The 12,368-nt window shown below is 37.9% G+C and overlaps 1 protein-coding gene across 1 annotated transcript in view; it reads left to right on the forward strand.

Annotated features, from left to right (window-relative positions):
- SPEF2 (sperm flagellar 2) overlaps nt 1-12,368 on the forward strand; it is a 185,664-nt gene that overhangs the window by 90,664 nt on the left and 82,632 nt on the right. Inside the window, exons 20-21 of the mRNA XM_058717266.1 lie at nt 2,972-3,046; nt 8,094-8,242. Coding sequence (XP_058573249.1) covers nt 2,972-3,046; nt 8,094-8,242 — 224 coding nt within the window. The remainder of the gene's footprint in view (nt 1-2,971; nt 3,047-8,093; nt 8,243-12,368) is intronic.

The following is a 12,368-nucleotide window of genomic DNA, read 5'->3' on the forward strand; positions in this document are numbered from 1 at the left end:
TGTATAGGAGACAAATGTGGTCCTTGTTTCTAGTTGTAGCTTTGTGAAGCAGCTGGTTGTGCATTAAGGCTACCTAGGAATCCTTGATCTTGTGTGTTAGGATTGTATTTCTAAACTCCAGATCTTTCTGCCTCATGGAGAGATTTGAGATGGATGTGAAATTTTTAAGTTGAATTTATTTATATTAAACAAATAAATTTGAAGACTTAAGTAACATATATTATGGTCTATTAAAGACCACTGTGTTCCAATAAAATGGGGCTTGACTAAAGGCAAAATACACAAATTCTAAAGAAATGTTTTGTATCATAGGAGCAATAAAGCATAAAGCCATAAATTAAATATGCACCCTTTTCTCACTGCCTCATTAGGAATTAAAAAAAAAATCAGAGGTCTGGAGGAAAGATGGAAATCTTTAAAATGCTGTTTAGAACCAGGGAAGACAGTTATGACAGTGGCTCAAGTAAGCCTAGTGTTATCTAATATAGTCCTTTAACCCATGACCATGGCTCTCCCCACCATGACCTCCCCCTCAGTCTGCTCACAATCTGGAGGATCTAGGTATTTGAACCATTCCCTGAAACCAATCTCTAGTGGTTCTGGTTAGAACCCAGTTCAGTCTTTAAGTTTCTGAAGTTTGCTCACGATTTTAAAATTGTATTCTTGAATACTGTGCGTTGAAGGAATAATAAAGCTTTGTTGCTTAAAAGAGTGCTTGTGTCTGTCTCTTTTTTTCACCAAGGACAGGCCTAATGCCTGATCTTTAAAAACGTATCCAAGTGTTAATCTCCAGAGGCCTAATTACTGCCTTCCAACAACGAGTTATCAAGTTATCGGAGAGAGATCTCAGAGCTTGAGGGCACTGATGGGTCAGTAGAGGGAGGCAGAGAAACCAAAACCGACCTCTGCCCTTACAGCTCAGGGAGGCTTAGTTCAGCAATTTTAGGGGGAAAGTTTCTGGCAGGTTTGTTTATTTCTATGTAAATAATTTACAGTTTGTTTTTTCAAATGAGAGCATTTTCAGAAATGAAAGCCCAAGGCTTCTGAACATGCCCAGCTTAAATACCCAACTATGATCTTTAGAAGTTGAGATGAAAAAAGGAATTATTTACAAAAATCAATCAATCAATCAATCAGGATGGAAATAAAGAGGGAGGCCAGTGCGCTGAGTACTAACAGTCATTTTGTCCCTGTATAATTCTACATTGTATATAGTTCTGCATTTTATATCTGCTTCAAATGTGCTAGGGATTAAATTTGAAAGAGTTCACAGTTACGTTCCATTAAAAGGGTTTATTACTAAATCCACTACCAAACTTCAGAATTTAATCTAAAACCAAAGTTGTCAATGTGACAGAATACAATAGTACAATATCCATGCTGCTATTGAAAAATATTTTTTGAGATTTCAGAATATATTTTGGAACTGATTTAAAAAATCAGAAGAAATTAGACTTGCCCACAGTGCCTTATAAATTCAGGTATCTCTATTTTTAACTTCTTTTCTCTGATGCCTTGTTTAGTACTCGTTTACAATTAGCTAAATAGTTGGTTACCCAAAGTATTGTTATTAAAGGAATTAGGAGCTTATCTAGACTTTATTGTTATTATGATGATGATGATGATGTTTATTTCTGAAAAAGCAACTAATTCAGTTGTTTGGATTTTGTTTATTGTTTGTTTATTTTTTGAGTTTGGTGGTCAGCTATGTGGATTTTAAAAGTCCTTTTACAGAGGTTAACAAAGTTTCAGAGTTAATCCTTCCCTATTTCTTCTTATTTCTATGAATCCCTTATTTCTCTCTTATTTCTATGAATCCTTCCCTATTCCCTTCTTATTTCTATGAAATCTTGGTTGATGAATCTGAGAAGTAAATGTGATATGTGCTATGCATTTACACATTCTTATAATTATCACTTCTAAATGTAGATAATAGGTCATACATGGTGTCTCCATCATAGGTATTTAAACTGCCCCATATGTCCATCCTTCCAATGAAGAATAAACTGTAGCCCAGGGCAAAAGGTAGGTAATGATTGAAATTGTTTGGTGGGGGCGCCTGGGTGGCGCAGTCAGTTAAGCGTCCGACTTCAGCCAGGTCACGATCTCGCGGTCCGTGAGTTCGAGCCCCGCGTCAGGCTCTGGGCTGATGGCTCGGAGCCTGGAGCCTGTTTCCGATTCTGTGTCTCCCTCTCTCTCTGCCCCTCCCCCGTTCATGCTCTGTCTCTCTCTGTCCCAAAAAAAATAAATAAAAAATGTTGAAAAAAAAAAAAATTGTTTGGTGAATAATGTGGCATGTAGAGAACTTTTTCGAAGAACTAATTTATTGTTTGGAACACCTTACTGACCTTTAAATCATCAGTTTCCCATTTTCCCCCTTTCAGTATGATTTTGAACTCGAGTCCAAGGAATCCAAGATAAATATACACAAATCATTCTTTACATGACAAGTTATAGCCAGTGTAAAATGGAAATGTACAAGTCACGAGGCAACCAAGTGTGTGGGGTCAGGAAAAGTTCAAGGAAGCACCATCTCCAGTCAATGTGGTTATTCAGCCCTTCCTCAAATTGTTTTTGTGTCATTCTTATTACAGATTTGGCTGTCTTATTTTATAAGGATCATTTAGTTGAAATAAATCAACATAGAGCCATATGCTTCAAACGGACTTGTAACTAACTTTTAACACTCTGCAGCCATGTTGCCTCAAAGAGTTTACAATCAAATCCACTGCCAAATATTGATACTGAACTTAGGACTGAACTGCCCAGTGTGACAAAATAGAATAGCACTATAAGGGCTGTCATTCAAGTTTTAATCCATTCTGTCTTCAGATTAATTTTAGCTCACCGCAAAGACCTCACAAAGATTACTGTTTATCTGTGAGAAATAACACTTGATTGCTTACCAATAATCTAGCCCGGGATAGTAAAGAAAATCATCAATAACTTTTATGTCTTGAATTTTGTTTAGAGCCCTTACATGGTAAGCAAGACTCTCCTCAAGAAGGAAAAGGGAAGAAAGGTGAAACTTCACTCAAAAGAAAAGGTACCGCAGATAAAGATAGACATGGTTCAATATGATTCTGCCTTTTATAACTGCCTCAATGAAAAGAGCCAGATTTGTATAGTAGAACACATACTATACTTCTCTTGGGCATTTGTAAACTAGAAGCTGTTACCAAAGAATATAACATCAATATTTCTATAGTTTGGATTTTAGCACAGGTCTTGCTGAGAAAAGTGATGCTTGTGGGAAATAATTTAGAGATATCTAATATACAGAACATCCATTCATCATAGAAATTATCAGTATTATCCTTGGGCTAAGCTATGCCTTCAGAAAGCTCTATGCTGAACCCTGTTTTCTTGGGCTCCCATCAAATTGCCTTCACTGATAATGCGCGGTACAAAGTCCTCAACTCCCTTCACAATACAGCATAGCAGTGGAGGTGAAACTTTCCTTATACCAATAACAACCTGGCATTTTATGTTCTGAGGGGATGATATGCCTACTACATCATTTAATGGCCCCCATATGAAATTCTAGGTGAGAAATTTCATTCAGAATCAAGGGACAGGAAAATCTTTCTTCCTCTGAGTGGTTAGATAATTAGCACATCTAAATGATAGCTTTTCCTCTCTTGGCCGTCCAAAAGTTCACAGAGTGGCTATACCTGTGTGAGGGTACCAGGATCTCAATATCCGCTTTCAAATTCCTCTCCCCATTTTTTCCTTCCACTTTAAGTTGTCCTTGTCCTGACCCTAATTTCATTTAATTTTTTTCTATTTTATTTTAACTATTTCTGTGAAATAAAGGGGATGTAGCTTTTTTTATGTAATTGATAGTTGGTAGAAAAAAAAATCCTATTAGGCTCTTGAAAGCATATTAGTTAGATTTATGTTGAGGAGCTATAACAACAAATCGAACGTTGAGATGCAGTTATAAATATATACAGTTGCCGTTTTCAGAGTATATTCAAATAGGGTTGTCATGAAGTGTGTACCTTTGTTTAATTTTTTATTACAAATTGTCAATGCAGTTGCAAGCCAAAAGTATGCAAGTTCACAAAATAATGGGCTGCAAAGGATCTTTATTTTGCCATTTAAAAACACATAACCAAGATCCCCAAAGAGAATCTCACCCTTTTCTGATTATGTAACATCATATATAACTGGAGCCACCTGGTCAGTTAACACTGAGATGTAAATTTTAGCTAAACTGTTAAGGGCTATAAGGGCTATAATTTATGCTACCCATTTACATAATTTTCACATTTACATTATTTATTCCTTGCTTTCTCATTATGATCAACAAAAACAAATGGAGGATCATCATAGAATTTTCAAAAATATAAATTAAATATACTATGCACATTAGTTACCAAATCAAGTTAAACATAATAATGTACATACTTTAAGAGCATCCTTAGTTAAAAGCATACACACTCCAAACAAACCATAAGCAAATACAAGTTCAACCAGTAAAATATATACACTGGAGTCATGCAGTTAGTTCAATTTAAGTAACTAAGAACTTTCAAACATTTTTTGCTTTTATTTTACTGAATTTCTATTGTGTTTAATAATATTTGAAATAGGTGAACTTGTAATCATGATTTAGAAGTCTTTCTGTCACATAGAAATGCTGTTTTTCAGGATGTATAAGAGGATTTCCTTCATTAAAAGGAAATACGATTTTAATTCTTAGTATTTAAAATTAATATTGGTGGTGAACACTAGGGACTGATTATCTATTTATCTCAGGTCATTTGATGCCATTATATTGAAACCATCTCTTATGGTGTAAGAAGCTATCTCTTTCTTCTGTCTTCAAACTTATCTGTATTTCCTGCTATTGACATCTATGACTCATTTCTGTTCTTCTCTGCATATCAGGTCAATCTTTACCCTTCTTCTCCCGGAATTTTGACACTAAATGCCATTCACAAGTGTATTTTGGTGTTCTCAAAGTATTTCTTACTCTCTTCAACTCATCTGCCATTGTCCCACATTATAGCTACATAGAACAACAGCTTTTTCAACCCAATGACCTTACCTAACAGTTGTTAATTAGGGGCTAAATGAAGAAAGTTTTCCATAATCAACCAATTTCAGAAAATGCTGAGTTATGCCAAATTAAAAAGGTTTTAATTGCAGGACTTAAAAAAATACATCAACACGCATCTCTAAGGGAGTTGGAGATACAATATGTAATATCCAAAAATATTTTGGCTGCAGAATTCTCTTACAAGGGTATGCATTGGAACCAGAGTTTTATGAAACAAACATTGGGGAATAGTGTTGTCTTTAACTCCACTGGCCTTCCCATGTATTGGTATTGGCATTGATCCAGTGCTTGCCTTCTGATTTGACTTATATTTGTAGGTGCTACCAGGCCACTTAGCAATAAATGTGATGTCAGTGTTAGAAACTTCAGTCACATTTAACTGAAAGGACATGGAAAAACAGAGGGAAGAAGATAAAAGGCTAATGAAATTGTAATACCTAGCTCTATCCACTGGGGCAGTGGCACTTGAAGTGTGGTCCTGGGACCAGTAGCATCCACATCACCTGAGAACTTACTGAAAATACAAATACTTAACCAGACCTGCTGAATCTATAACTCCTGCAGGGGCCCAGCAATTTTGTGTTTTAATAAGCCCTCTGGGGACTTCTGATGATCGCTACAATTGGAGAACCATTAAACTGGAGCCCAAGGCTGATTGCTCTCTGATAGTCATTAAATATCAGAGACATTCAATTATTTCTGATGTATTATTTCTATGCCCATTCCCCAAAATATTTAAATTGGTTTACAATTTAGAAAAAGAAACATAAATACAAACTACTTCTCTTTCAACATAGACTGGCTACACTGAGGACTAAATGATCCAACTTTCAAGTGAAAGCAGGTCTCTCATTAGAAGCTGAAGCTTCCATATGATTGGGTGAATGGTACTAAAAAACAAATGCCCCCTGTTACATTTAAGATGTCAATAGATTTTGTTCAAAAGTGACATCCATTTCTATTCCCTATGGCATCGATACATTTTTACTCATTCACATTTTATTTTTCCCTTTAGAATTTTCACTGTTAAAAAATAGATAAAAGTTAAATGGAATCAAAGCAAATGGCCCCCAAATACTTCCTGGTTCTTAGTTTTCACTGAATGATCATGATATTTAAGAAAATAAGAAAAAAGAAACTCATTCCAGTCTCACATTTACAATTGCAAAGTTCTTAGAGAAATCCATCTGAAGGTAGCTATACTGTTAGTACTTCTAATTCACAAGAAATTCAGGTCAAATAATGAAAAATCATCATATTGAAATATATATCAAATTATAAACATTGTTGGTTATTGCCTGAACAAAGGTTTTCTTAGCTTGTTTTTTTTTCTAATTTAAAAATGTCTAGATTCAACTTCAGACCTGGAATAATGGGCAATATTTTTTATAAAGTTTTTGTATTTACTTTTGAGTGAGAGAGTGAGCAGGGGAGGGGCAGAGAGAGAGGGAGAGAGAGAGAATCCCAAGCAGGCTCCACACTGTCAGCTCAGAGCCCAATGTGGCGCTTGAACTCACAAACAGTGAGATCATGACCTGAGCTGAAATCAAGAGTCGCACGCTTAACTGACTGAGCGACCCAGGTGCCCCTAATGGATACTATTTTTAAATATATATAACTGAAGTCATCTAAACTGTCCATAAGACATAACTGACCATTTCCCTTCTACTTGTAATCAATATATTTTTAACCAGAATTAAAGTTTAAGATGTATTTATTTTTCTAAATGGCATTATCATTAAATAATACTCATTAAGGAAATATAGTTTGGGAAATAAAGTGTTCCCAAATCTATAGACATCTATAAACTGCATCTAAAATTTCAATAATTATTCTGAAGGTAAGTGTAATTTAAACTGACTGAATTTCTAAACCATAATAACCTTGATCTTTCAAGGAAATATTAGGCTTTCTGAGTTAAGCTACTTTGATCAATCACAGAACCTTTCAGACCGTAAGAGTGCCACACCACTCAACTGGTCTAGATTCCCTTCTTGATGCTCTTGGGGGAAGTGAAGCATATGCCCTTTCTGGATTCTGAACTGAACATTAGGCTTCATTTTTTTTGCTCTTCTTTTTCCTCCTCCACCTTCTCCTCGTCCTTCCTCTCTCTTTCCTTTCTCTCCCCTTCTCTCTCTCAAGCCTTAATTCAGCCAGGCGATGACACAGCAAGTACCTTCCTCCATACTCCCTGACTATAGCGAGAAATAAAGTTTCCCACTCAGAAACCCTCTGTCTCATTCAGGGAATGTGGAGACATTCGGAAGCTGTAATACCCCACCTCCTTCCCCACATCCTTCACTGACTCCCACTGACTCTTCATAGCCTCCTTCCTCCCTGCTCCTCCCCTGAGCTTCAAAAAAACATCAAGAGCATCACTCATATTAGACTTACTTTCTTTCTCATTCTGGATGGAGAATTTAATTTGCCATTACTTGCAAATGTCAATGAAATGCATTTTACAATCTATACTTTGTAGGAACCATATATTCATTATGAAATCAAAGAAAGAGATAAGAATAAAATGTCAAGTTGCTTTTCATAGCCAACTGGACAAAAGAAATTTAGTAGCTTAAACAAACTGTTACCGGAGGTGCCTGGGTAGCTCAGTTGGTTAAGCATCTGACTCTTCATTTTGGCTCAGGTCATGTTCTCACGGTCCATGGGATTGAGCTCCACTTTGGGCTCTGTGCCGACAGTGTGGAGCCTGCATGGGATTCTCTGTGTCCCTCTCTCTCTGCCCCTCCCCTGCTTGTGCATGCACGCTCTTTCTTTCTCTCTCTCTCTCTTTCTCTCTCTCTTGCTCATTCTCAAAATAAATAAACTAAAAAAAAACCTGTTAGTGGTATTATTGGTTAATTTGGAGGCTGTAGAGAATTGGGGTTTTGATTTTTGATTTGGTAAGGCTCCCCAAAATTGCTTAATGAATTGCATGAAGTCCACAGTAATGCTAGATTTATTCATCTACCAGAATCTGGTTCTGTTCATACAATTGTAGTGAAATGATATAATATGCACGTTTAAGGTTCTCCTAAAGGAAAATCACCAGGAGGGAAAGCATCGGTAAAGAAGTCACCTGCTGATTCTGCAGAGGTGTCACCTACTCCCATAGTGCCACCACCACCAAAGCCAGGATCAGAAGAATGGGTCTATGTGAATGAGCCAATTCCTGAGGTATGGCAGTTTAGATTCAAGCTAGTAGAAGCTAGTCTTTCTATTATTTACAGTAAGATTTACTCCATTACTTGCACCATCTAGAAGGCCTTTCACAGCTGGTGATACATATACTCATCAAAAAGCAGAGGTGAATTTTTGAGACTACTCATGAACTACACTGTATCCTCTACTTTTTTGAGTTTCTGAATCATACTTTGAACTGCTATTGAGTGCTGAAAGCAGAACAAATGGGTTCTGTAAGGACCAATTTTCTCCCCAGGGACAAGCAGAGATGCCGTTTCCTGGAAGAATGACTTTCTCAGAACACATATCCAGCAAATTACAGCCCTCCATCCATGTTCTCATGCAGACATTATAATGCTTTCAAATGAAGTTTAACCTCTGACTTTTTAGAAAGAGAAATTTTTGGAAGCTGACTAAACTAATGAAAGAACAGATAGCTATCTGGACTGAGAACTTTAAACAGGTACACCCATATGAGGCCAGGAGATACCCCCAGTGAGCCCTGGAAACTCCATTCAGTTCTTTGTTCTCTGACAACCGCAAAGCCCAGTCTCCGCCTCGGCAAATCTGGTTGCTTTGATAGATGAATCATGTCAAGAAAATCACCAAGAATGGTCTTTAACACTTTTCAAAGACAAAGAGCTTTGTAAAAGATGAAGCCCCTGTCTTCTACATTGCAATCTTCAGGGAATTCTGAGTGCGGACCATCTATGGCAAGAATCTGAGACACAATCATGAATTTCAGTGGTTGTGGTGTTGATGTTATTATTGATCTTTCCTAGGGAAATGTCTTATCTTCCAGATCATATTATAAACTCTTTGAGAGAGGGTGGAAAATTGTATTCAATACAGAATCACACACAGTGTAGATTCTTGATGGAGTTCTAATGAATTAATTAATTAGCATTGATAAGGAAGTTAGAACAGAAACTATTTAAAGATGATAACATTAAATGATATAATTATGGATGTGTATAATATCACTCAGCCAAACAGAAGCTACTTTTTGAAATAAATATATTTAAAAACTCGTCATAGAATGAGGGTATAGAAGTGGTTGTTGGGAGGGACACCCGGCTCACTCAGTGAAATAAGCGTCCAGCTCTTGCTCTCAGGGTCGAGAGTTCAGGCCCCATATTGGGCTCCATGCTAGATGTGAAGCCTACTTAAAAATGAAGAGGTTGTTGGGAAGGAGATAAAATTAAAATGATCTTATTTGGGAGGGCTTGGGAGTAAGAGACAAAAATATTGAAATCTAATTCTTAACTCCAAACCTTGAAGCTCATGAGAGGGATAAATTCAAAGAGGATAAGAAGGAAATAGAGGATAGAAATTAAAAAAAAATAAACATTAACATTGAGATATGGTACTGGCTTCCATGTAGATCTTCTAGCAGTCAGGGTTCTGGCAGAAAGCAGAATTATATTGGTAATTTAAGGAGAGTTAAATAAAAGGTCAAAAATAAGGGAACATACAAGGATTTGATTATTACTCCCAAGTAAAGGGTAGCCGGGAGTCATATGGTCTGTAGCCCTGAGAATGTGAGGAAAGGGAGCAAATGCTTGGAGCTCAAGAGGACCTCTGCATGGAGAGGGCTGTGGCCTTCAGCAGAGGGATGCAGCCACCCACAGTGACGCAGCAGAGAGGAGCAGGCAAATATATAACCAGACCTCAGTTTCTTTCTGCTCTCACATATCTTTCCCAGGAGATGGAGGAAGAGGTTGTTTCCTAAAATAGTTCACATAAGTTAGCCTTCCAGGGCGCCGAGCAGTGTGAAGAATGAAGGACAGGAGGTTGGTCTGGAGGGACGATGGAAGATATGCAGCACAGAACTGTAGCTCTGGTAACCTAAGCGAAGCCGTGTGGAGAACACATTCTGCTACAACTAGAAGTAGTCTAGAGCCTAGAAACAAAGCCGCCACATGATCCACTTTAGTCCTTTTCCCATCCTAAACTTCTCACACATGGGCTGCAGAGCTTACCTGCCCAACAAGAAGAAAGACAGATGCCTAGTTAAATTTGAATTTCAGATTATCAATATACTTAGCTGGGCCTCCTATATTTTATCTGGTAAACCTGGTTTTAGGCCTTCCAAGGACTCCATATCTACCTACCTCAGTAGGCATGTGGACAGAGAGAGAAGAAGGGGGAGAAGGAGAATAAGGAGGGGGGAAGGTATATTGAGAGAGAGAGAGGGACAGAGAGAGAGAGAGAGGTTGAGAGACTGAGAGAGACTGTTTTCTTATCTGGCTCTCCCAGGTGGAGGCCCCAGCCAAGTTCCAGGACAGCCTGGGTCCTTCTCCCTTTGTCGGCCACAGGGGAGGTGCAGAGAGAACCAAGAAGGCAATCAGAGTGAGGAGCTTTTGCACTTTAGCTCTGGAAGCTTCGGTGCATATTTGCTTTGGCTACTGATTTCCTATTATGCTCAGTCTTATCCAATGAAAAAGAAGACTATTTAATCAGAAAGTACAGATTTGATAGCAAATCGAATTCAACAGCATATAAAAAGAATTATTCACCGTGATCAAGTGGGATTCATTCCTGGGATGCAGGGCTGATTCAACATTCGCAAATCGATCAACGTGATACATCACATTAACAACAAAAAAAGAGAAGAACCATATGATCCTGTCAATCGATGCAGAAAAGGCCTTTGACAAAATCCAGCACCCTTTCTTAATAAGAAAGTACAGATTTGAATATCTAGGCACATCATATAAGTTCAAGTCCCCAGACCCAGGAAAATTATATCCCGGGGGCGCCTGGGTGGCGCAGTCGGTTAAGCGTCCGACTTCAGCCAGGTCATGATCTCGCGGTCCGTGAGTTCGAGCCCCGCGTCAGGCTCTGGGCTGATGGCTCGGAGCCTGGAGCCTGTTTCCGATTCTGTGTCTCCCTCTCTCTCTGCCCCTCCCCCATTCATGCTCTGTCTCTCTCTGTCCCAAAAATAAATAAAAAACGTTGAAAAAAAAATTTAAAAAAAAAAAAAAGAAAAGAAAATTATATCCCAGAGACTGGAGGAACCTACAGACATGATATTATCAATAACCCATAGAAATCACAGAGGATATGGGAGATTCCAGAAGACCAGATGTAGGCAAATACCTAAATATTTAATAAAGGGCTGATGAGATTTAGTAACACATAGACAAATACTCTATACAGTAAGCCCTGACCAAATTTGAGAGAAAATTATTAAAAGCATGACTTCTGAGCATGTATAAACTACAAAAATGATCACCCAGGGGCACCAGGGTGGCTAAGTTAGTTAAGTGTCCAACTCTTGGTTTCAGCTCAGGTCATGATCTCATGGTTTTGTGAGTTTGAGCCCCGCATCGGGCTCTGTGTTGACAGTTTGGAGCCTGGAGCCTGCTTCAGATTCTGTGTCTCCCTCTCTCTGCCCCTCTCTTGCTCGCACTCTGTCTCTATCTCTCTTTGAAAAATAACTAAACCCAGAGCCCACACAGTTTCACTAAGGCTAAGTCCTGATGAACTGGTCCATTCCTTTTCCTTGAGAGCAAGGTTGCATAGATGGATCAGGGAAAGACCATTAACATGGTATATCTTGAGTTCAAAATAGTATTTGACAATATCTCATAAAGTTCTTATGAATAAATGATAATCTGTGACCAGGGTGATACTTCAGTTAGGTAACTCTCCATGCACAGAGTGTGAATTAATATATTAAAGTCAACTAGGAGGGAGGTTTAGTAGTAGGCTTATTTAAAATGTTCTTTATTACCATTCTGGATACCTCATCCTTTGAGAGAGAGATCATGAAAGAATAGAAACCAGAGGGGAGAACCAGGAAAGAAAAAGATGTTAAAATAATGTCAGAGGAACATTAAAGGAACTGTAAATGTTTAAGTTAGATAAATGAATACTTCAAATGTTACCGGACATTGAATCATAGACTTTTAGAACCAGATGGAAACATCCAGTCTCCTAAAAATTTAATGATAAAACTGAGTTCAGGTTAAGTCTGATTACATCCATAGTAAAATTTATTGAGGGCCTGTTATGAGAAAATGCCATACTAGAGGCTGGGACTACAAAAACAATCAAGTTTCATCTTGAATCCCATACTACCTACCCTCACTAATGTCCTCAAATATCTGACAGC

This window comes from Neofelis nebulosa, chromosome 1 (genome assembly GCF_028018385.1).
Source record: "Neofelis nebulosa isolate mNeoNeb1 chromosome 1, mNeoNeb1.pri, whole genome shotgun sequence".
Taxonomy (NCBI): Eukaryota; Metazoa; Chordata; class Mammalia; order Carnivora; family Felidae; genus Neofelis; species Neofelis nebulosa.